The sequence below is a fragment of the Amblyraja radiata genome, chromosome 1, assembly GCF_010909765.2.
Source record: "Amblyraja radiata isolate CabotCenter1 chromosome 1, sAmbRad1.1.pri, whole genome shotgun sequence".
NCBI classification, from domain to species: Eukaryota; Metazoa; Chordata; class Chondrichthyes; order Rajiformes; family Rajidae; genus Amblyraja; species Amblyraja radiata.
In genome coordinates, this window is record NC_045956.1 from 55,258,083 (window position 1) to 55,284,405 (window position 26,323).

Sequence of the window (26,323 nt, forward strand, 5' to 3'; positions counted from 1 at the left end):
TGCTGCCTGACCCGCTGAGTCCCTCCAGTACTTAGATTTGTGCTCACGTTTCGAGTCCCTCGTGCCTCTAAACATGAGTTATGAAGATCTTAATACGTGTTTTACTTGTTAATTATAATATATTGGGATTTAGCAAGTTAGCTCACGTAAGATATATTGTCTCTTTCAAGAGGAGGGAAACTTTATTTTGTTTGCTCACCTCCCTACACTAAACTATTTATCTCACCTGTGAAATATTTGCTCTGGTTCCACATGACAGGCGACTGCTTCATTTCTCTTAGAGTCAGGCTGAAACAAAAAACATTGCATGATCCAGTAATTTCTCATTTGGCCGGGTAAAAATGTTCCATGAAGCTTCAGTAGAGCATTGTCAAAAAATCATTGATGCCAAGGCACAAAGGAGATATTTGGAAAATGATAGAGAACGCCTGAAAGATGAAATACCAAATGGAGAGGTGGAGAAGATTCGGGACAGAATTACTGAGTTGGGGCAGCACGGTGGCGCAGAGGTAGAGTTGCTGCCTTACAGAGCAACTACGATCCCAACTACGGGTGCTGTCTGTACGGAGTTTGTACGTTCTCCCCGTGACCGCATGGGCTATCTCCGAGAGCTCCGGTTTCTTCCCACACTCCACAGACATACAGGGTTTGAGTTTAATTGGCTTGGTAAAATTGTAAATTCTCCCTAGTGTATGTAGGATAGTGTTAATGTGCGGGAATCGCTGGTTGGTGCGGACCTGTGGGCTGAAGTGCCTGTTTGTGCTGGATCTCTAAACTAAACTAAACCAAAACTAAACTTATGGGCCTGTCCCACTGTGGCGACCTAATTTGCGAGTTTAGAAGAGTTTAGGAGAGTATGAAAAAGTGTCATGTTGAAGACCTTCTTCGACTATGTGGAAGACCTCCTTCAACTTCCTTCAACTATGTTGAAGACTAGCTTCGACTAGCTACGACTAACTTCGGGAAAATTGGACATCGAATAGTGGAGACTGAAGATGACCTCCTTCGACTATGTTGAAGACTATCTATGGCTACCTTCGACTACCCTTGATTACCTTCGATTGCCTTAGATTACCTACGAATAACATACTGACCTACTGTGACCTACTTTGATTAAACCTACGAGTAAAAAAATATCGATTTTTTCCATGGCGACCTTTTTTTACTCACGGGCATTTTTCAGCATGCTGGAAAATACGCCATGACCTAGCTGAAGTTTTGAGTACACGGGGACTATTCTCAAGCATGAAGGAGAGTTACAAAGACCTCCTAAGACCTCGTGTCGACCATGCTGCGAGTATGGTTCAAGGGCAAACTCTTATAAATTCGCCAATTAGGTCGCCGCAGTGGGACAGCCCCTTTAGGAGCCTTGGCATATGAATAAACGATTGTCAATGGTGAAACAATTACATTCAAATCTGCTCAATAGACCAAAATTGTGGACACACGTGTTGAATTATGGGGCTAGAGAGAGTTATGAAGGTTGTGGGAGAAATTTAAAATAAGGGAAAATAAATTAATACTGATTCATAGGTTAACCAGAACTCAGTGTAGATAAACATGCTCAGGGAGGATGAAAAGAAGACATGGACAACAGCACTTTGGATGACAAAGTTTATTGTGGGAACAGAAAGGAGAGTGGCCAAGAGTGTGCCATAGCAGTCAAGCCTAACAGCCACAATGGCATGGATGAGCAACAGATGAAATGAAGCAGGGATATATTTGTAAGCGATGTTACAGAGGTCAAAGATAAGGATGTGAAATTCGAAATCCTGCAAATCAACTCTTGCAAGACCCTGGAGTCGCCATCAAGGGATAGGCGCTTGTGATTGTGCCTAATTAAGTTCCATGTATCATATAATGTGTAAACAACGGTATATTTTAGATTAGAAACAAGGAACTGCAGATGTTGATTTACAAAAAAAGACTCATAGTTCTGGACTAACTCCGCAGATCAGGCAATATCTCTCGAGAACATGGATAGGAGACATTTCGGGTCGGGACCCTTCTTCAGGCTGATTGTGGGGGGGGAAGAAAGCTGGAAAAGAGGACAAGGGGAGGACAAAGTCTCGTCTATGTTACATTCTTTTACAAGACAGTTCCGGATTGGTATTATTTACTTTCTTTTGCCGATTATCTTTCAGATCGAGGTGGATATCCCACGCTGTCATCAGTACGATGAGCTGCTGTCGTCGCCAGAAGGTCATGGAAAGTTCAGGCGTGTTTTAAAGGCCTGGGTAGTCTCCCATCAAGACCTGGTGTACTGGCAAGGTGAGTTTATTGTTCTTTGTGGACTCGGTGGGCCATTGGAACTGTTTCTGTGCTGTGTGACTCTGATTTCTGTACCACGGAGTGACAAAGTGGATAAAGTAGAAGTGGATTGGGATAAACCTTATTATCACTGGGATCTAATCAGAAATACTAAGCATGAAGAAATACTCGGTAAATTAAAGCATTAGCCATTGAATCTGTTAAAAAGGCGCTATGATTGGTGATTTCTCTGGTATAGATAGTCATAATTTATATTCCTGATTATGGTCTTGACTTAAATATTTTCTTGTCCTAGGTTTGGATTCGCTGTGTGCACCATTCCTGTACCTAAATTTTAATAACGAAGGTAAGTACAATTTATTTGCGATAAATATCTGAGTTGAAAAGTCTAAGGAGAATCTAGAAAAATGAGACCTTGCAGCTACTCCACATATAAATACAAACATGGAAGCAGTGCTGCCTTGAGCCCCACAGCAGCTTGGGCAAGGATTAGGATGGAAATGATACTCTATGCCATTATCCCAGCTTTGGTTCATCTATTACAGTGGGCAGAATCGCAAGTTTAGGTTTAGGTTTATTATTGTCATAGAAAACATAGAAAAATAGGTGCAGGAGTAGGCCATTCGGCCCTTCAAGCCAGCTCCGCCATTCAATGTGATCATGGCTGATCATCTAAAATCAGTACCCCGTGCCTGCTTTTTCCCCATAGCCCTTGATTCCTTTAGCCCTAAGAGCTAAATCTAACTCTCTCTTGGAAACACAAATACATGTGTGCTGAGATAATGGAGAGCTTTATTTTGCATGCTACTCAAACAGATCGGATATACCATATATGGATACAATCAAGTCAAACTCAAGTACAATAGATAGAGCAAAGAGGAATGTACAGAGTGCAGAATATTGTGCACAGCATTGTAGCGCATCAGTTCCATAGACAAAGACCAAGTCTGCAATGGGGAAGAGATGGATTGGACAGAACCCTAACTGAGGATATCCGCGTGAGTCTTAGCTCCAGGATCACATGAGGAGCCAAAACTGCTCAGTAAACCACTGGCATGTATTGTGTTTTGTTAGGTGAACTCCCCAGCAGGACCTGTCATTTTAAGTTGTCTTGTTGTGAGACATCCTTGAGTGGCAAGTAGGTTATAATTACCAGAGCACACATCCCCAAAGGCCAGAAGGGCTTCTTGCACAGTCTGCCGAGGCCTGCTGGATCTCCCGGCTGCTAATCATTTTAACTCCTTTTCCCATTCCCATACTGACCTTTCTGTCCTGGGCCTCCTCTATTGCCAGACTGAGGCCACATGCTAACTAGAGGGACAGCACTTCCTATTCTGCTTGGGTAGCTTACAACCCAATGGTATGAACAGTGAACTATCTAATTATAGGTAACTACCACCCCCCCCCTCCCTTCTTCCCCCACAACCCTCCCCCCATATCCCCTCTTCTGTGCCCCACCTAAATGCACACCTATTTCTCCCCGCCCCCTTCCCTTCCACCTACATTCCTTACTCTAACTTCACAATTCTCATCGCTTCAATCCTTTTGTAATACGCCTTCTGCCTTTTCATCTCTGGCCTTTGTTCACCATTGCCGATCAAAATCCCCCTCACCTGTATCAACCTATTACCCGCCATGCTTTGTCATCTCCCTAATTTCTTCCAGCTTCCCCCCACTATATCAGTCTGTAGAATGGTTCTGACATGAAACATTACCTATCCATATTCCCCAGAGATGCTGCCTGATCCGCTGAGTTACTCCAGCACTTTGTCTTTTTTTTGTAAACAGTATCTGCCGTTCCTTGTTTCTACCAATAGGGCTTCATGCTGGGTAGGTGGCTGGAAACACCGGAGACACAAGAAACTGCAGATGCTGGAAACTTCAGCAAAAAACATTCTGCTGGAGGACCTGGCATGTCGGGCAGCATCTGTGAATGGAGATGGACCATCGTCTTTTCGCGTCAGGACCCTTATTCAGACATATTCTTCACACAAATGGAAGGTATCTGGGAACAACATCATGAGACCCCACCCTCTTCAAAGAAGTAAAGAGACGGCTGGAAGAGGGATGATATCGAGACCATGTTTCTGAATGCAGGCATTCCTTTGCATTTGCACCCCTCTGGTGGCTGAGAAAAGCACTGCTGCTTTAATGTGTTGGTACAGACATTAGACTCCCTTAAGCCCCTGTATTTGAGCCCCATGTTGATTAGGGTGCTACTTTGCACTGGAAATCATGTGGATTACAGTTCATGTCACTTTTATCAGTGTGTCACACATACCAGACCTTGATATAATTCCTAAAATATGCTGTGCTGCACACTCAGGTGCTAATGGTATTCAATGATAGGTTTTGGTAGCAAAAATCTTGCAAAACCTTATATAATAAAGTTTCAGTTCCTTATGGAATCTCTAGCCTGGAATCTCTACATATTTTAACATGTAAGTTTAAGTGAATTCTGACTGACAGGTGAAGGGCTGGTGTTATGATAACTCGGTAAATTTATATTTCATCACCCACAGTATTTAGGGAGAGATAAAGAAAAAAATTGAAGGTTTTTCAGAACACAAAATACATTAAAGGAAACCATCATGGGAGGAGGACAATAGTTTTTAATAGTAAATAAATATTTGAGAAATTAAAAAATAAGTTACTGTGGTGAAAGGAAGAGGGAACAGGAAAATACTGGTGTATTCTTGACCGCTAGCGGCACCTTCGACAGCGCAAACCTCTGAGACAATCTGATAGCGTTTTCCTACATTTATTGTGATTTTAAACAAGCATGTTGCCTGAACAGTACTGCCTATGAGTAAACTGACACAGCTATCGATTTCAGTAATGCATGTATAAGGAGTCAAAATGGAAAGGGGAAAAATGAGGCAAGAAATGCCCATAGTCGGTCTAGGGCATGAGCCCCTGTCATTAAATACTGAATCCTGTAACAGTTCCCAAAGAAATTGCCATTCATATATGTGATTCTTGATAGGGTATGGCATGGGATACCAGAGATTTAAAATAATTTGTTGTGGGGTATGGAGTGCCTAGAAATTCTACTAACTATGTTCATTTTTTTTTTATTGTTACAGCATTGGCCTATGCTTGCATGTCTTCATTTATTCCCAAGTACTTGTTCAACTTCTTCTTGAAAGATAATTCTCATGTTATACAAGGTAAGTCACAATGTACTTCCAGGCAACTTCCTGGTGCTATTGTAACATTTAAGAAACATATAGGTACATGGATAGGACACGTTTAGAGGGAAATGGACCAAAAGCAGGCAGGTGGGACCAGTGTAGATGTTGGTCAGCATGGGCAAGTTAGGCCGAATGACCTGTTTCCATGCTGTATGATCTATGACTCTATGCAAGTTGTAACATGCCCGTAACATGCAGAAGAAACAAAAGGTTGGCTGCAGCCAGCTAATGTGATGATTAAATCAGGTCTGTACTGTATAATGTGTAAAGTATATCACCAGGAAAGGAGAGGAGCTTTGTGAATAAGCTACATTAATTGTGTGGATGCTGCATTTCTCTCTCTTCCTTCTGCACTGCTCTTCTTTAATTCACCATGCTGAACTTGGCTGTTAAATGGTGATTTAAAAAACAATATTAATTCGAGTGCCGCACAGCTGTTCAAAGACAGCGTTTGTTTGTCAGCAGTGAAACAGTAATAGAATATAATGTGCCTGTTTTCACATGTACAATTCACTTCTGTGCATCATATTATTCAGACTGCTTAATTGAATTATTGCTTTGAAAAATTCTATTAGCCTTTAAGTTAAAACATCTGGGCTGGAATTAATTCAGAAGTATTGTCGAACTGCGTATTGTTATTCAGTTCACCAAGGAGAGGGTGAGAAGTTCAGGTGATCTTGGCTCATTTGGAATTTGACTGGCTGTTTAGAAAAATACTCAAGTGCCCGTTAGAGTGAAGGGCAATGCAGGCAAACGTAAGGAAGCTTGGCTGACGAGGGAAATAGAGGCATTGGTCAAAAACATGAAGGATGCATGGGACATGAATAGGCAGCTGGGATCAAGTGCATCCCTGGAGGAGTTTTAGGAACTAAGGAGTAAATTGAAAAAGGAGATCAGAAGTGCAAAAAGGGGCCAGGAGATAGCTCTGGCAGGTAGCATTAAGGACAATCCTAAAAGATGTTATAAATACACTAGAGCAAGTGGAACCCGCTGGGGAGGGGGTGGGGCGCGGTGTCACAAGGGGAGGGCTGGTCCCCTGTCCCCGGAGACAGGCGCCCCCACCTTCGCCCAACGCAATATTCCACCACTCACCCATAGCCCTCAACTGCGCAGGCGCAGCTCATTTCCCCTCATCCCCAACCCTCCCTCTCCCTCCTCTTCACCCTCCCTCTTCTCTCCCCTCACCTCCTCCACTCCCTCCTTTACCTCTCTCTCCCTCTCCTTTCCCCTACCCTCAGTCACTCCCTACCCTCAGTAACTCCCTCCCACCCTCCATAACCCCTCTCCCCTCCCTACACCCTGACCCGTTGTGCCCCGTTTCCCCAACGCAATATTCCATCACTCACCCGTTTCCCCAACGCAACCCGTTTCCACCACTCACCCGTTCCCCCAATGCAACCCATTCCCCCAACACAATCAATCCTCCCCACATGGGGGGTGGGGGGTGCAATCGGCGCTTCCCGGAGCCAATGAATGGACTCGACTTTTGGATCGGCGTCGGCTTTCCCTTGAGCCAATCAATCCTTCCCACCTGGGAGGGGGGGGGGGCAAAAATCTCACCTTACTCCCCTTGAAGCGGCTGATCCCATTGTCTCTCTGTCACCTTTCCCTCCCTCTCCTTTTTCCTACCCTCAGTCACTTCCTCCCTCACCTCTCCCCTTTTGCACTCCCCCACGAAAGACAATGTTTAAATAACATTTCTTCTCCCATCCCCCACTCCATCAATATAGCTTCTATATTGGCCGCAGTGATCTCATTGTGATGTCATTTTCGGTTTTCGGGAATCTTCACGGTAACTTATGTAAATCAGATCCCATTGTGATTGGACGACTGTGAGATGCCATTGTGACATCATCACTGGAAGCTGCTAGAAAAGTCTCCCACTGACAGGCAGTTATTATTTTCAAAGTTGGCTTTTTTTAAACTTTAAATATCAATAACGTGAAATATAACATCAAATGTGAAGAAACTTGATACTATCGACCACGGTACATAAACACGACGAAATGTAATGAGGAGTGGATACTTGGAATGAAAAGTGAAATCTCTACCGAAATGGAAAAATACTCGGCGTTTCTGGGTCTCACGTTGGCGTAGCAACGAATCAAAGGCTGGCAGCCACAAGTCAGGCAGAAACGCACACAGCCAGCCAGCAGCCACACAGTTTTAATATTATACTAGACCAAGTGCAGACCCGTTGGGTCTGTTCCCCCAACGTGCGGTTGTGGGGGGGGAGGCGGCATGCAGCGTCACACACACTAACTATCCCCGCACTCACGCTAATTACCCCCTTGATATATTAATATTATTAATTTGCTCCTTTTACCCCATAACCACCCTATCTACTGACACATAGCCCCAAACTTGCAGTCACATCTAGAGGGGGGGGGGGGGGGGGCGGGGGTAGAGAGTTAGGGCACAGAGAGAAGGGGCAGAGACACAGAGAGAGACAGAGACACAGAGAGAGGGGCAAGATGGAGAGGGGGGTGGAGAGGAGAAGAGGGAGGGTGGGTGAGAGGGGAAAGGTGGGGGAGGAGGGGAGGAGAGAGAGAGGGGGTGCTGAGAGGGGGGTGAGGGGGAGACGTGGGGAGCAGGGAGGGGGAGGGAGGGTGTAGGGAAGAGGGTAGGGGTGTGGAGAGGGGGGGGAGAGAGGGGGGAGGAGGGGGGGAGGAGAGAGGGGGAGAGAGAGGGTGTGCTGAGAGGAGGGGGAGGGGGAGGGGGGAGGGAGGTTGGAGGGGAGGGGGGTTTAGGGGAGGGACGGTGGGGGAGGAAGGGGAGAAAAAGAGGGGAGTGAGAGAGGGGGCGAGAGGAGGGGGGAGAGGAAGGGGGGAGGAGAGGGGGGGAGAGGAGAGGGGGGGAGGGGGAGGGGGGGAGAGGAGAGGGGGGGAGAGAAGAGGGGGGGAGAGGAGGGGGGGATGGGGAGAGAGAGAGGGAAAGGGAGAGAGACAGAGGGGGAGAGAGAAAGAGAGAGGGATAGGGAGAGAGAGAGGAGGGGAGAGAGAGAGAGAGAGAGAGAGTGCCTTTTTACTTCAACCCAAACCCCCCAAACAACCATTTGCAGGCAGTGCTTTGTTACTTCAAACTAACCATATTTTCATTTTCAAACCCCATTAAGGATACTTACTCACAGTTGTGTAGACATTTGTTCAGTGTCATTCAGAGCTCAGAGTTCCCTCCAGCTTGCAGAGACTGATTGAGGCACACCACTTCCTGGTTTTATAGTCCCTCCCCCTCCCTCCAGCAGGGGCAGCAGAGAGAATGGTGAATTTTTTTAAAACATTAATTTCCCTCAGATTTTTCAACGATGGGAAAAATACTCTGGTCCAGGAAGGCAGACGTGGGCTCTGATTGAGGTGGCCAAAAATGACGGCCGTAGGTGGCGGCGTTCTGTCGGAAATCGCAGCACAGTGGGCCAAAAGCGGTCAAGATCAGACTTTTAGTAATATAGATAGATAGAAGATAGATAGAATAGATAGAATAGATAGATAGATAGATAGATAGATAGATAGATAGATAGATAGATAGATAGATAGATAGATAGATAGATAGATAGATAGATAGATAGATAGCAAAAGGGTAACTAGAGAGAGATTGGGACCTCGCAGAAATCAAAGCAGTCACCTCTGTGTGGAGCCACAGGAGATGGGCAAGGTCTTCGATGAGTATTTCTCCTCTGTATTTACCGAGGAGAAAGACAGTCGGACGGAGGAACTTGGGGCAGTCAATGGAAGTGTCTTGAGAGCAGTCAACACTGTACAAGTTACCGTCGAGGAAGTACTGAAGGTACTGTCCTGTATGAAGGTAGACAAATCTCCAGGGCCTGATCAGATATATCCGAGAACCTTGCGGGAAACGAGAGAGGAAATTGCGGGAGCCCTGATTGAAATTTACGAGTCGCCCTTAAGTACTGGAGAGTGGCAAATGTTGTGCCTCTTTTCAAGAAGGATTGCAGGGAAAATTGTATCATTGATCTTGGACACTCTACAGACAGGAAAGCATAAGGACCCAAGAGACTGCAGATGCTGAAATCTTGAGCAAAAAGTACAGTAGAAAGTTAGCAGGTCAGGCAGCATCTATGGAGGGAAATGGCAGATGATGTTTCGGGTCAGGACCCTTTCTCAGTCTGATGGATGGTCCTGACCTGAAATATTGCCTACCCATTTCCCTCCAGAGATGCTGCTGCACAGTTCTGCATTTTGTTTTTTGTTCAGAATTGGGTGAGGATATGGTTAATGCCAACTTTCTCGACTCCAACCAGTTTACCAGCAGGTAACTTAAGGACCCGTCCCACTTGGGCGTTATTTACGCGGCATCATTTACGCGTCACGACGCACAACGCGACATCATTTACGCGTCACGCGCGCGTCGTGATGCGCACGTAACGTGCACATGGCGTGTGGTGAGACGTGGTGGCGTAGGCAGTGACGCGCGGTCACGCGCGGTGCCCCAGGATTTTGGGATTCGCAGAATCTTCGCGCGCCAGCTGCGTGACGCGCAAATGGCGCCCAAGTGGGACGGGCCCTTTAGAATCCCTTCAGAATTTGAAGCCTCGCTTTTTCTTTTCCTTCTTTCATGTCGGAGAGAGGCGATGACATGCATTGAATTTCCACAAGCTGTTTGAGGTATTTGGTAGGACGAAAAAGATTCTTTATCCCGAGACCTTTTGTGCACTTCTTGTTTCCAAAGCAGTGTGCTTTGTTTTGGACAAAAAAACAACAAAATGCTGGAGAAAATCAGCGGGTCAGGCTGAGTTTGAAGAATTCATCTGAAGAAGAGTCCTGACGCGAAATGCTGTCAGTCCATTCCCTCCCCAAATGCCGCCTGACCTGCTGAGCTTCTCAGCACTCTCTTTCTTGCTCGAGAGTGCAGCATCTGCAGTTTCTTGTGTCTCCATTTTGTTCTGGGTTTAGCCCGGTATTTTGGTGCATGACTTGGCTGAATTATCTTTGGGGAGACTAGGAAGGCTAGATTAGTTTGTGTGCTTTGACGAGGGACTGGATCTTACTCCAAAATGAACAAATGCCTGGAAGCCTGAGTGCCAATGTGTTTTTCCTTACTTTTAATTTTTATACTTTAGACTTTAGATATACAGTGCGGAAACAGGGACTTTGGCGCACCAAGTCGACGCCAAACTGCAATCACCCCATACACTAACACTATCCTACACACTATAGACAATTTACAATTTTTTGCTGAAGCGAATTTACCTACAAACTTGTACGTCTTTGGACTGTGGGAGGAAACCGGAGCATCTGGAGAAAACTCATGCGGTCCCAGGGAGAACGTACAAACTAGATATAGACAGAACCCATAGTCAGGATCGAACCTGGGTCTCTGGTGCCGTGAAGCTGCAACTCTGCCACTGCACCACCTGTTGTCCCTTCTGCATGATCTTTGCAGTGAGCAGCAATGACATTGCCATATTCACTTCCTAATAATGCTCCAACACTGATGGTAACTTAGGCTCCACAGCCTTCTGTGGCAATGAATTCCACAGATTCACCACCCTCTGCCTAATTAAATTCCTCCTCATCTTCTTTTTAAATTTATATCCTTTTATTCTGAGGCTATGGTCTCTAGTCCTAGATCCATCCGTTGAAACATCCACTCCGCATCCACTCTATCCTGGCCAACAATATTCGGTAAGTTGCTGGTTTACTAAGGAAAGCCACAAAATGTTGTAGTCACTCTGCAGGTCAGGTAACATCCTTGGAGAACATGAATAGGTGACATCTTGGGTCTGGGCCCTTCTTCAGTCTGAAGAAGAATACCGACCCAAAACTTTTTCCAGGGATGCTGCCTGACCCGCTGAGTTACTCCAGCATTTTTGTGTCTTTCACACGTATTAGTTAGATGATGCTCCTTTTCAGCATCACTCAGTTAGAAACAGAGCCACGAAGTACTGTGTAATATCAAGGCAGTCCTCATTCAAACAGACATTTTAGATGTGTTTTCGACTTACAGTCTGCATCATGGGTGGTCTAAGTACAAAGCTGGAATTAATCTGCATACACATTATAATCATTTATCTGTAATAGAATGCAGTAATTGCTGAACAGGCCATGTGACCACCCAATTCTGTGAGTTGGTGTGCTTCTTTTATGCTTCTTAAACTAATACGGATTAGAAGTATTTAATAGGGCAGGAAGGGTTATGGGACTGAGTGACAAGGTCACACTACCTCTGGCTGCTGATAGTATTAACGTTTCCAAAGAAATAGGCGTTAGTACAGCTAACAATCCCCTTTCTCTGAGAAATGGCATGGTTTCTGTGTTTCCTTTTGATCCAAATTTATTTGCCTCTTTCGGAGGCCGAGCTGATGTAGAATACAAATGAATTGCAGACATTTTAAGGACATAATCTTTGATTTGTTAGAAGCTTCAAGTCTCAAGCAATGGTTTACAGCTTGAGCCTGATGAAGGCGCGCTCTTCTGACAATGAGACTAAAACATGTATCTGTATCTGAAACATCAGTTTCTACTCATTTTGTGCAGGAGATCAGATGTACAATTGACCATTAACTGATAAAATAAGGTGCTTAGGAAGCATAAAATGTACTTATCTTTATCCACTGAGACACGGTATTTAAGAACCGAAGCTAGAAGGATCTCAATGCGAAACGTCACCCATTCCTTCTTTCTAGAGATGCTGCCTATCCCGCTGAGTTACCCCAGTATTTTGTATCTATATCTTTGTTAGAAGGATATTTATCAGTAATTAAACTCCAGCGAGACGACTGTGTAACTTCAGGTCGCGAGACTACAGGAAGAATGTAATTGTAATAGAGTGCAGAGAAGACAAATTCTAGTTATAAACAGAGATTAGATAATCTGGGAATACAAGGGACAGCAGATGCTGAAATCTTGAGCAAAAAAAAAAATAAAGTGCTGGAGGAATTCAGCAGTCCAGGCAACGTCTGTGGAGGAAAATTGTCAGACAGAGATTCGGGTCCGGACCCTTTTTCAGATGCAAAGAGGGTGTCAATAGGTGAAAAGAGTGCACAAAAGATTTTCAAGGCTGTAACTGGGACTGCAGGGCGAGAGGTACGAGTGACCAACTAGGCTGGGTTATTTTGTTCCCTGGAGTCGAAGAGCTGAAGGGTAATGTTATAGAAGTATGAGTGGCGAAGATGGATGGTCAGTGTTTTTCCAAAGGTATGGGTGTCTAAAATTAGAGGGCATAGATTTAAAGTGAGAGAGGAATAATGTAAAGGAGTCAATTGGCCAATGCCCCACCTGGACTCATACCAATTCGTACCAACTTGTACCAACTCGCAAGCAGCATGTTAGTTTTTTTCTACTTTTTTTGTTTTTTTAGTATGTTTTAATGTATGTTTTAATGTTTCTCTGTGTGTCTTGTGTAAGGGGTGGTGTGAGGGGGTAAGGGGGAAACCACTTTGGTCGTCTCCTCCACGGAGAGGTGACATTTTCCATGTCTCCTCCCCCGTGGCCTAACATCGAGGATCGGCGCGCCCTTTCCCAGAGACGCCCCCGGGGCATCAGCTGCGGGCGCAGCGTGGACTCTCGTCATGGAGCGGGCGAGCCCTCACCGGGACACGCCGGAGGGGAGCACTCCGTTCGTTGGCTCGCGGCAGCCTGAAGCCGGGGTCTGCAGAGCTCCAGCCGGCGCGACGTCCTGGGCCTGGAATCCCTCATTGGGGACCCCGGAGGAGAGGAGCTCCGACTGCCGGCCCGCGGCCTACTTCTACCGCGGACGCGGCGGGGACTTACCATCAGGAGCGGGGTCCCTCGCTGGGGATCCCCGAAGAACAGCTCCGACCACCGGCCCTGTGGTCTGCGGTGCTTCCGGCTGCAGCTCGGCGGGGACTTTAGATCTTCAACCGCCGGCCTGCGGCCTACACCAACCTGAATCAGGACTTACCTGGACTTACCTTGTCTATTCATCTGGACGCCCGCAGCGGTGACTGGAGGGTTGAGGTCCCAACCACGGGGGAAAATGGAGGAGGACTGGCCCAATTTCGTGCCTTCCACCACAGTGATGAATGCTGTGGTGGATGTGTAAGTTACATTTTTATTGTGTTTTTGTGTGTTCTTTTTCATTGTACCGCTGCTGGCAAATTTCACTGCACTTTATGTGCAAGTGACGAATAAAACTGATTGATTGATTGATTGGATTTCTCATCTCCACCTACAATTCTTCCTCTAACATCACAATTCTCATCTCTTCTATCCTTATCTCACACCTTTGAGCTTTTCCATCTACCTTTGTCCAATCATCAGTCTATCAACAACCCCCCCCCCCCCCCCCCCCCCCCCCCCCGCAGCCTGTCCACCTATCACTTGCCAGGCTTTGTCCTGCCCCTCCTCTCTTCAAGCTTTCTTCCTTCCCCCAAACTACAATCAGTCTGAGGAAGGGTCATGACCCAAAACATCACCTCCACTCGATGATGCCTGACCCGCTTAGTTAATCCAGCATTTTGTGCCATTAACTGATAAACTAAGATGGTTCGGAAGCATACACAATACTTATCTTCATCCACTGCCACGCAGAAAGTGATGTGTATATAGAACTGGCTGTCAGACAAAGTGGTAGAAACTGGTACAATTACAAAATTTAAAGGACATCTATACAGGTACATGGATAAATGTTTTTTGGTAGTATTGTAATGGGTTGCAACTGCATTGTAGTGGGGCACTGGTATTGAATATTATTGTGGAACATGTGAATATCCTCACTGATTGTGGTATATGAGTCAAAACGTCAAGGATACAGTTGGAGAGGGGATGTGGCATCCTAGGTCCAGGTGTTTGGAGAAGTGTTTGGATGAGATTATAGTTTTGAAGACAGAGCCACAATCAATAAATAGGAATCTAACCTAGGTGTCCTGGTTATCTAGTTTTTTCTCGTTTAGTTGAGAGATACAGCGAGAAAAGAAGCCTTTCGGCCTACCAAGTCCATGCCGACCACCAATAACACTATCCTTCACACACTAGGAACAATTTACAATGTTACCAGGCCATTCTTGCTATTGAGGGAGTGCAACGTAGGTTTACAAGGTTAATTCCCGGGATGGCGGGATTGTCATATGCTGAGAGAATGAAGCAGCTGGGCTTGTACTCTCTGGAGTTTAGAAGGATGAGAGGAAATCTTATTGAAACATAAAAGATTGTTAAGGGTTTGGACACACTGGAGGCAGGAAGCATGTTCCTGATGTTGGGGGAGTCCAGAACCAGGGGCCACAGTTTAAGAATAAGGGGTAAGCCATTTAAAACGGAGACGAGGAAACACTTTTTCTCGCAGAGAGTTGTGAGTTTGTGGAATTCTCTGCCTCAGAGGGTGGTGGAGGCAGGTTCTCTGGATGCTTTCAAGAGAGAGCTGGATTGGGCTCTTAAAGATAGCGGAGTCAGGGGATATGGGGAAAAGGCAGGAACGGGGTACTGATTGGGGATGATCAGCCATGATCACATTGAATGGTGGTGCTGGCTCGAAGGGCCGAATGGCCTACTCCTGCACCTATTGTCTATTGCCAATTAACCTTCAAACTTGTACGTCTCTGGAGCGTGGGAAGACAACGGAGCTCCCAGAGAAAACCCACACAAGTCACGTGGAGAAAAATAAACTCCTTACAGACAGCACTCGTAGTCAGGATCGAACCCGGGTCTCTGGAGTTGTAAGGCAGCAACTCTACCACTACGCACCATGTTGTCCTTATTTAAAAGATGTTCCAGAGATGAGTGTAGGCCCAGGAAAAATGGTGTCTGCTATGTAGCTGTGGCGACGATAGGCAAACTGCAGTGGATCAAGGCTGGCTGGGAGGCTGGAGTTTATATACGCCATCACCAGGTTCTTGAAGCACCTCATGATGGTGGGCATCAGCGCCACTGAATGGTAGTCATAAAAGCACTTTTTTCATTGGCACCGGGATGATAGTGTTCTTCAAACAGGTGGAAACCTCAGAATGGAGTAGTGAAAGATTTAAAATGTCTGTGAATACCTCTGCCAGCTAGTCCACACTGGTCCTGAGAATGTGACCAGAGACTCCATCTGGTCTAGTTGCTTACCGCAGCTTTGCTCGGGAAGACCAATCATACATCCACTACAGTGACCATGGGTACAGGTGCACCCGAGGCAGATGGGATGGGTGACATCCTTCTACCGCTTCCTGTTCAAAACAACATTTAGCTTGTCAGAGAGGGACTCGTTGTTGCCAGAACTACTGTTCGTCTTCACCTTGTAGCCCTTTATAGCTACAATTGATGGGTGTCTGTGTTGCTACCCTTGGGACTCTAACCTGGTCTGGAATTCCTTCTTGGCATCCTTGATGGGTTTGCAACAGCCTTACATAGATTTCATGTACTGCTCGGGGTCATTTGGCTTGATCGCTTAATGGGACTTTCACTGAGAATGTAAATGGCACTCTGATCAAATACCAGAATACACTCTGCTCACATATAAGAATCTGCAGTGGTAAGGAAGAAAATAGTTTTTACACATCAGTGTTACAATAAGATAGACACAGAAAGCTGGAGTAACTCAGCAGGTCAGACAGCATCTCTGGAGAAAAGGTATAGCTGAAGTTTCGGGCCGAGACCCTTCTTCAGACTGAGTCAGGGGAAAGGGAAACGAGAGATATAGATAGTGATATAGAAAGATATAGAACAAATGAATGAAAGATGTGAAAAAAAGTAACAATGATAAAGGAACCAGGCCATTTTAGCAGTGGGACAGGTAAAAATGAGTTACAGCCAATGAAACTCACCAGGACGACAGTGAAACCAGTACAACAACTAGGGTGCAAAGAGGGAATCCAAGAGTTTCTTGAAGTTAGAGAAATCAATATTCAAACCGCTGGGTTGTAAGCAGCCCAAGTGAAATATGAGATGCTGTTCCTCCAATCTGCGTTTGGCTTCTCTCTGACAATGGAGGAGGCCCAGGACAGAAAGGTCAATGTGGGAATGGGAAGGGGATTTAAAGTGTTTAGCAACCGGGAGATCAGGTAAGCCCTTTTGGTTGAACAACCTGCCAAATACTTCATGAAAATATTATTGGTGAAGGTAGACAAAAGTGCTGGAGAAACTCAGCGGGTGCGGCAGCATCTATGGATCGATGGAAATAGGCAACGTTTCGGGCCGAAACCCGTCTTCAGACGGGGGAGAGTTAGTTAGCTTGTTAGTTAAGTGTAGTTTGTAGTTTTTAATTTGCCATCAGTCTTTTCCAACCTGAAAATGAAACTCTCGGCTTAAATACTTGGATATAATATAAAAACAAATGCAGCCTAAGCTGGAAATACTCAGCAGATTAGGCAGCATCTTTGGGAAGAGAAACCGAGTGAACATTTCAAGTCAAAGATACAACCAGACACACTGAGCAATTCCAACACTTTGTAATTTTAATTTTAAGTTACAGCATCTGAAGTTTGGGCACCTCAGCTTGTACGGTTTACACTAGCAATAATGAAACAGTGACTTACATTGTCCAGTATGTGGCGCTGATGATACACGGTGACTGAAGGGTATTGAAATGAAATCTTATTTGCTCACATCTTAACTCAGTTACAGAAATTAATGTGCGATGATTCAATGTTTAAACATTCAGTTTAACACTTTTGTTCATCGAACTCACTAAATATCTGATTTGTGCCATGCATTGTGTTTTTATAAATTGATCGTGCACTGATAATCAAACAAATCCCAACTACTTTTTGATAACAATAATTGCTATTTATACAATACTTTTAACATAGAAAAAATGGCCCAGGATATTTCTCAGGTATTATCATACAAAACTGTTCTGTAGTGATTGAACATTACCGAATAGTGAAAGGTTTGGATAGAGTGGATGTGGAGAAGATGTTTCCACCAGTGGGAGAGTATAGAACTGGAGGTTATAGCCTCAAAACTGAAGGACGTTCCTTTAGGAAGATGAGGAAGAATTTATTTAATTAGAGGGTGGTGAATTTGTGGAATTCTTTGCCACAGAAGGCTGTGGAGGCCAAGTCAATGGATATGTTTAAGGCAGAGATAGATATATTCTTGATCAGTACGGGGGTCAAGTGTTATGGGGAGAAAGCAGGATAATGGAGTTAGGAAGGAGAGGTAGATCAGCCATGATTGAATGGCAGAGGAGACTTGATGGGCCGAATGGCCTAATTCTGCTCCTATCACTTATGACCTTATTCCAAATCTCAGAAGGCAGATGATTAAAAAGATGTTAATAGAAATTGCTTTCAAGGAAGAAAGTGAGGTTAAAGAGCAGAGGTTGAGGGGGAGAATACCAGAGCTTTAGGTTCTTGGAACTGAAGGTATAACCATCTGTGATTTTCTTCAGGACACTCTAGAGTGCAGATATCTTGAATAAAATACAAAGTGCTGGAGTAAATCAGTGGGTCAGGCATGAATACGTTTCTCGCTATCTTATGCGACTAGAAATAGCAAGGAATTAATTATTTCCTTACCTCATGCCACTGAGCCAAATCTAAACTGCACTCGATTTTATGTGCACTCTACACATCTACCGGCTGAAGACCAATTGCAGCAACTAATATTTTAAGAAATATATATATACGGGCTGCCCGGATCACTGAAAACTTGTCTTGCAGAAATCTGACATTATGCAAATTCTGCAAAAGATTTTAAAGCATTTTTGAAGACAGGAAACTTGGTTACTGAAATGCAAACATCTTCAGGAGTTATGGAATAAGAAACTGGCAAAGACAGTTCCAATGTCCCTTGTAAAGTACAATATCAAACAATACAACATCAATTAATGCTTTAAGGCCAATAAAACTGGCCATTGGATATGGGATATTTTTGATTCTTTTAATAACATAGTGGGCAATAAATGTTCATCAACAGTCCTTAAAATCAGTTCATGGACAATTGTCAGAAATGTAATCTGTACATAAACCGGGGTCTGCATGTGCTGGAATTGCCATCAGCTACCTCAATGATAACCAGTTTTTGAGAAATTTAGGTGACTGATGACATTTTTGTAGGGGTGTGGAAACAAACTTATGCAACTTATCAGCCTAAGTTTAATTACTGATTAATGGCTGTAGGAGTTTGCTGAGTTTGCAATTTGGTCGCAGTGGAATCTGAAAGGATTTCAATTTTACATCATGGGTGTAAGGCCAACAGCAGTTTTACTGGACATTTTAAACATTTAGTATTGTTTTTTTCCTTCTAATTTGTGCTCAATTGTGAACTGAGAAAATGTTGCCAGCCATCAGTTTAATTGCAGATAAGCCATAAAAGCCAGATCAAGTATTTAATGTATCAAATCATCTTTGAATTTTGAGTATATATGATAATCAATTAATAACTTGAAATTATATGAAATTTTAACATTGAACAACATATCATAATTAAATTTTGTGTGTTCTTTATTATTGTATCGCTGCTGACAACCCAATCCTTGCCGGGTCACTGCTCGTGCGGTCGACCGGTTGGTGCAGAGAGTAGCTTTGAATGTTTGTCTCTTCGTTGATTGTGTCCCTTTCTTTTTTCCAAAGCTACTGTAATGCGCCCTTTAAATTGCCCCTCGGGGATGAATAAAGTGCTTGATTGATTGATTGATTGATAAAAACATAAAATAGGAATGGGAGTAGATTTTATAGCCCTTCCAACCTACTGCACTGTTCAGTATGATCGCAACTGATCTGAACCTAGACTTGTCCTGTTGGATTCTCATTATTCCTTTTATGCACCTCTTGTGCAAAGATCTATTCACCTCATTTCTGTTTGTAGAGAATTCCTAAGATTTGCAATCCTCTGAATCACCATTCTCATATCCTGAGATTATTCCCTTGCTTCAGGATTCCACCTCTCTGAGCATCTAACCTTTGCAGTGTGCATCCCCTATAAAGTTTGAAGAAGGGCCCCAACCCAAAATATTGCCTATTCGTTTCTCCAGAGATACTGCTTCACCTGAGTTACTCCAGCTCTTCCCCCCCCCCCCCCCCCCCCCCCTCAAAATGGTCTCTTCCTCTTCTAACCACGGGAGAGAGTGTAAACCCATTTTGGTCTTACTGTCCAAAGTTGATCCACTCACCCCAGGGCGTACATTAGTGAATCTTTGCTTCACAGCCTCTAAAGCAAGTTTATCGTGCTTTTTTCAGTCTGAAGAAGGGTCCCGACCCAAAACGTCACTAATCCTTTTTCTCTAGATATGCTTCCTAACTCACTGAGTTACTCCATACATCCTATTATCGTTCCTTAAGTTAGGCCACCAGAACGTTGTGCCGTGCTATAGATGCAGTTTCGGCAAAGTCAACTTCTAGTGGTCGAGCAGGGAATATTGGGGGTAGTCAGTGGGTCAGATGTCATTTGTGATGGGGCAGCAGCAGGGTTTGCATTCTACCAAAGGACACAAAATGCTGGAGTAACTCAGCAGGTCAGGCAGCATTACTGGATAACATGGATAGGTAACATTTTGGGTCAAGACCCGAAACGTCACCTAACCATGTTCTCCAGAGATACTGCCTGACCTGCTGAGTTACACAAAAGGACACAATGTGTTGGAGTATCAACTACAATAAATCAAAACAGGTATCTGCAAAGATTTGTTGAAATAAAGGCAATTGAATGTAGCACAGCTATTCTGTATTGGAATCACATAGCTGGACTGCTTGCATTAACTAGAATGCTATTTCGTACGGTGGCCAATAACTTTTCCTAGAAAGACTATACAACCAGTGATACAGTGGCGCAACAGTAGAATTGAAGATTTACAGCGCTAGAGACCCAGTTTCGATCCTGACTATGGGTGCTGTCTATATGGAGTTTGCACATTATCCCTGTAACCACGTGGCTTTTCTCCGGGTGCTCCGGTTTCCTCTCACACTCCAAAGATATACAGGTTTGTAGGTTAATTGACTTCAGTAAAACTGTCCCTAGTATGTAGGACAGTGGGAGTATATGGGGTGATCGCTGGTCAGCGCAGACTCGCTGGACCGAGGGACGTATTAACACACTGTTTCTCTAAAGTCTAAAGTAAAGCCATTTTTGTTCTCCCACCTGCTACTTTCAGATTCCAGCACCGGCAGCCTTTGTGTCTCCTTCTATCACCTTTCAGCAACAGTCTCCACATTCACCGTCCCCTCTCCCAGATGGTTCCACCTGCTTGATTTACTTCTTGTCTGCGTCCACATTATCCACCTGCCTTTGTCTTCCAACTCCAGCCCTCCTCCTTCCCCACTCTGCTACTTTCTGCCCATCTTCCCTCACCCCTCATTGGTCTACCGGTCCATTACCGGACCCTGTATTGGCCCTCTCGCTTTCCTCCCTCTCCACGCTGACTATCCTCCCTCTCCACGCTCTGTCCTGATGGAGTCTTGACCCGAAACGTCAATCATTCTTTTCTCCACCACAGATGCTGCTTTCCACACTGAGATCCTCCAACAGTTTGTTTTTCTCAATTTGTTATCTTTTGTGTCTCCAATGACTATGGGACCAAGGCTAGTAGATAAATTGTAGATGTAGCTTGATTGAGAACGGTGAAGTGAATGACCTGCCCCTGTTCCTGTGTTCGTAACAATGGTCAAGTTGACCAATGTGTAACTGAATACATAATGTTATCAGATTGACTTGGATGCATTCCCTGTTCTAAATCTGAGTTATGATACCATAAAATTAGATTAAATGTGATTTTTCTCCCCCCCCCTCAGCCATAAGACCCAGGGATAAGTTCCCAGTCATGCAGTGTGAGGATTTACAATAGTCTTCAAAAGAGTTTTCTGAAAAATAATTGCACTTAAAAACGAACTTAAAGTCCAAAAGCTTGTCACAGACACTGAAATACTTTTGAAGTGTTGTCACTATTGTAGGAAATACTGTGATTATTTTATCATCAATGGTGAATTTGATCATTGAATTCAATGCACAGTTTTTGGTCAATTGAGGAACTGGTTATTTGAAGATCAAATCCTTGAACATGGTACAAAATATCATGCCTTTTGGGTACCACCCACATACCAATCCAACTCAATTTACAAGTTCGCAGACCACACCACAAGAGTGGACTGAATATCAAATAATGGTTTAAAATAAGCAGGGTTTCCTCCCATCTCTGGGTGCTCTGGTTTCCTCCCACATTCCATTCCAAAGATATACAGGTTTGTAGGTTAATTGGCTTCTGTAAAAATGGTCCCTTGCAGGGTAGTGTTAGTATATGGGGATGATTGCTGGTCGGCACAGACTTGGTGGGCCTGTTTTTGTACTGTACCTCTTAAATCTAAAGTCATGTCCCCAACAACCCTCACCAACTTCTATAAATGCACTGTAGAAAGCATTCTATCAGGATGCATCACAGCATGGTTTGGGAACAACTCCATCCAAGACCGCAAAAAATTGCGGAGGGTTGTGGGCATAGCCCAGACCATGCAAACCAACCTCCCTTCCATGGACTCCATCTACACTTCACGCTACCTCAGCAAGTCCACCAGCATAGTCAAGGACCAGTCTCACCCCGGTCACTCCCTCTTCTACCCTCTCCCATCAGGCAAGAGGTACAGAAGCTTGAAAATGCATATCTTCAGATTCAGGGACAGTTTCTTCACAGCTGATATCAGGCAACTGAACCGTTCTCTCACCAGCTGGAGTGTGCTCCTGACCTCCCATCTACCTCATTGGAGACCCTTGAGTTATCTTTAATGGTCTTTATCAGAATTTATCTTGCACTACATGTTATACCCTTTATCCTGTATCTGTACACTGTAGACGGCTTGATTGTAATCATGCATCGGCTTTTCATTGACTGGATAGCACGCAACAAATAGCTTTTCACTGTACCTCGGTACATGTGACAATAATAAACCTAACTAAACTAAACTGTTGATCTCTAACTTCTTGCAAACTTCAGAACTATTTGCAGTAGGTATCAGGCATTGCATAAATACAGTCCTGAAACCCTAGTTGCACTCCGCCAGTTACTTTGGACTGGCCACACTGTTCATGTGCCTGACACTAATCAGGCACTAATCACGCTGAGAAACATAAAATGTTGGTAACACTCGGCATGTCGAGCAGCAAAGAGAAACAAGGTTCACTTTTCAGGTCAATGATCCTTCATCATAACTGGGAAAAAGATAACAATGTAAAATGCAGAGGTGATGGTAAGAATGGATAGAACAATGGAAATGTATGTGGCAGCGCGTAGCCAGGGTGCTAAAGGATGAGTGGCAGACATCATCCAGTCAGATGTCAAACAGTTCGAAGGTGACAACATGGACGAAGGAGTGTGGAGTGTATTATGGTTGAGCCGTGGGACATACCCGGCAAGTCAGGCTGTAGGGCAACAAGGGGGCGCAGCAGTAGAGTTCCCGCCTTACAGCGCCAGAGACACGCGGGTTCGATCCTGACTACGGGTGCTGTCTGTATGGAGTTTGTACATTTTCCTCGGGACCGTGTGGGTTTTCTTTGGGCGCTCCGGTTTACACCCACATTCCAAAGATGTGCAGGTTTGTACGCTACTTAGCCTTGATAAAAATTGTAAATTGTCCCTTGTGTGTAGGATAGTGCCAGCGTACAGGGTGATAGCTGTTCGGCGCGGACTTGGCGAGCTGAAGGGCCTGGTTCCGCACTGTATCTCTAAACTAAAACTATACCTGAGGACCCATATCTTCATTGGGATAATTCCTCTAACAAATCCCATCAACCGTTTTTTAAAGCTATGACAATTACTGTACACCTTTTAAATACTATCTCACCATCCAATGGAAATAATTTATAGACCTTTTAAAGGAAATTTTCTGGGATCAATTGCCTCACAAATCACAAGAATCAGTGATCTTTCCTGTCCACGCCCACTGTGCCTGCGGTAACTCAGTGGAATGATATTTCTGCCAAGAATCTTGATTCAGTGTTATCTGAAAGAGAATATCTCCGTTATGCATTTTTTATTTGTTGACAAATGGTGATAAAATAGACTGATGCTGGGACTTCGATAGGGCTCATTCTGGGCTTGAAATCAAAGGAAAAATTAGGCCTTATCCGTAATGTGCCCCTATTGGTCTGTCTCAAAAAATGTGGTTGGCGAGATAATATATCATGAGGAATGTGGAGCAAGACATCAATGCATCAGGTAGCTTGAGTGTTTTCAATACCTGGAAACCTTATCTCACTCTGCTTCATTATGTACAAAAGTATTGGAATATGTAGACATTTGCAGCAAAAATGAAAGTTGTTCATGTCTGCTACCCAAAGGAATTATCAATTGAATTCCATTGCCCAAATGATTCCTCCAAGCAGTTACAAATACAATTAGTATTCTTTAAATGCCAGTTATTTGTCAGATGTTTTTTTTGTTTCTGTGTGGAGGATTAATAAATGTTCTTCCTTTTACAGAGTATCTTACGGTGTTTTCCCAGATGATTGCTTTCCATGACCCTGAGTTGAGTAACCATCTCAATGAGATTGGCTTCATTCCAGATGTAAGTACTAAGGGTATCTGGAAATTATTCTCTTGAAATTTAGTTGCCTTCTAACATTTCTTTGGTGCCTCAAAATTTGTCTGTATGGGGTTTATAAATGTAGTTCGAAGAGAAATGTCCCTCTGCATTTGAGAGATAGGGTGTGTAATTTGACCAAGTTACACCTGTTTGTCTTTTCCAATAATTATGTGAAACTGAGTTGGCCAGCCATAAACCAATGCCGGTGAATATGAGTGCACACCTTGCAAATGCCATTTATTTGGAGACCTGAACTGGATTTTGTTTGACCACCCTCTGGCTCAGCACAGGCACCAGTGTTGTGCAAAGAAGGGATCTGTGGCATGCAGTTGAAGTCGCAGAAATAAAGGATTTGCTCTTTCTTGCCATCATTGCAAGATGTAGTTGCTGGTAAAATGTATCAGATCTGATGCAAAAACATTTGAACACACCAGCAGCGAAGTGAAGATATGACTAGCTAGCTTATTTGGCCAAAACTGTTTAATTGTCATATGTACAGACCATAGAACAATGACATTCTTGAATGCAGCAGCATAAAAGGCTGTAAATGCAATATTTGGGTGGCGTTAGTTGAAAGAGAATGTTTGTTGTAAAGTGAGTGTTAGCTTTTTGAATATTCCTGTCTAATCTTCCAGGTCTAATTGATATTGGGAGTGGTCGTCAGATTAGTACCTGTAGCAACAGGTAACATTAGCTGGTCATGCTTAGGTTTAGATTTATTATTGTTAGACGTACCGAGGTATAGTGAGATGCTTTGTTTTGCATGCTATCCAAACAGATCAGATATACCATACATAAATATAATCCGTCCAAACTCCAGTACAATAGATAGAGAAAAGGGGAAGGTGCAAAGTGCAAAATATAGTTCTCAGCATTGTAGCGCATTATAACGCATCAGTTCCTTGGATAAAGTCCAATGTCCTCGATGTGTGGAGGTGAATTGAACGATACCCTAGATCAGGGGTTCCCAACCTTTTTCGTCCCGCTTACCCCTGGCAACTTTAATAGCACATAACAATGTTATTTCACTTATTTATGAACAACTAATGATGAACAGAGCCAAACACAGTCCGTCAATGAGAAAAAATATGTACAAATCCAGAATCAACAAATTTACCCCCTGGGTAGACGAAATTCCCAGGTTGGGAACCCTTGCCCGCGATTATGAAACAACCATTCAGAAGTCTGATAATGAGGGAGTTGAAGAAGTACATGAGTGGTGGTGGGCTCTTTCAAGCTCCTGTGCCTTCTGCCCGATGGGTGCAGGGAGAAGAAGGAATGACCGAGGTGGGACAAGTCTTTGATTATGTTGTCTGCTTTTCGGAAGCTGCGTGAAGTGTAGCAGGAGTCAATGGTGATTCGTGGGACTTGAACTCGCAACCTTCTGAGTTAGAAGAAAGCATATTGGAACCAGGAGTTGTGAGGCAGAACGTGTTGTGTGAAGAGTTACCTAAACCGCAGCCATGCAACTCTTCCCAATTTCTTGAGAGAAAAGGCACCGCACCAAGCCACATGTTGGGGATAGGCAGAATAGGCAGCCAGGCTGATTGCTTTTGGGATTTCCACTTCACTTTATCTGAAATGGATTATATAAATGTTGCCGTATGAAACCTTTTTTTAAACAGTTTTTGTCATTTTTCAAGTTCCGTGACTTGTACTATGCAGCCGCTACTTATTAAAGCTTTCGCTAATGTCAATCTATAAACATTTCTAATCTGCCTATAAACCCGCACAACCCCCTCCCCTTCACAGTTTTGTGAAGAGGCCAATATACCACTCAAAAATAAAAATGTAGTATCTTCGCAGCCAACAATCCTGCCTCAAATTAAATTACAACCTGCCATCAGCTCATATTTTACAGTGTGTGCCTATGCTGGGTTTTAGAAAATCATGTAGCTATTAGAAACAAATTAATTTTCTGTATTTTGGTCATTAATATTCCAAATACGGGTTGAACTATTGTATATAAATGAGTTTAATTTAACCATTATCATTACCATTCTTATAGTGCGTGGTACATTTAAATATATTACATATAGAAATATAGAAGATAAAACTAGTCAACATGACCACTTTCTACTTTCTGTTTCTACTTGTTTCTCTTGATTCCCTTAGCATGAAGTATATCTCCTAATTTTTGAATATGCTCAATAACTTTGCCTCCATTTCCTTCTGTTGTCGGCAACTCAACATGTTCACCACCCACTTAGTTATCAATAATAGGAAGATTAAACGAGAACTTACCAGTTTGAAGTTTGATCTGTATTTTATGAGGAGTTACGATGAGGGATTACGTGAAGAACCCGCTCAGCACGCATGCGCGGCATACTTTAAAGCAGCGGTGTGGAATCACAAATAGACACAGTTATTGAAGTAAACATAGTAAAGAAAAGGAGACATCAGTTTATCAGTTTGACCCATATTATTGAGGGTGGGAGCGGAGGGCACGTAA

General features: G+C 43.9%; 1 protein-coding gene across 1 annotated transcript in view; it reads left to right on the forward strand.

Moving 5' to 3' along the window:
• The window catches only part of tbck (TBC1 domain containing kinase), a 264,109-nt gene that overhangs the window by 118,884 nt on the left and 118,902 nt on the right, over positions 1–26,323 (forward strand). The window contains exons 17-20 of the mRNA XM_033022118.1: positions 2,145–2,271; positions 2,567–2,617; positions 5,358–5,441; positions 23,768–23,853. Coding sequence (XP_032878009.1) covers positions 2,145–2,271; positions 2,567–2,617; positions 5,358–5,441; positions 23,768–23,853 — 348 coding nt within the window. The remainder of the gene's footprint in view (positions 1–2,144; positions 2,272–2,566; positions 2,618–5,357; positions 5,442–23,767; positions 23,854–26,323) is intronic.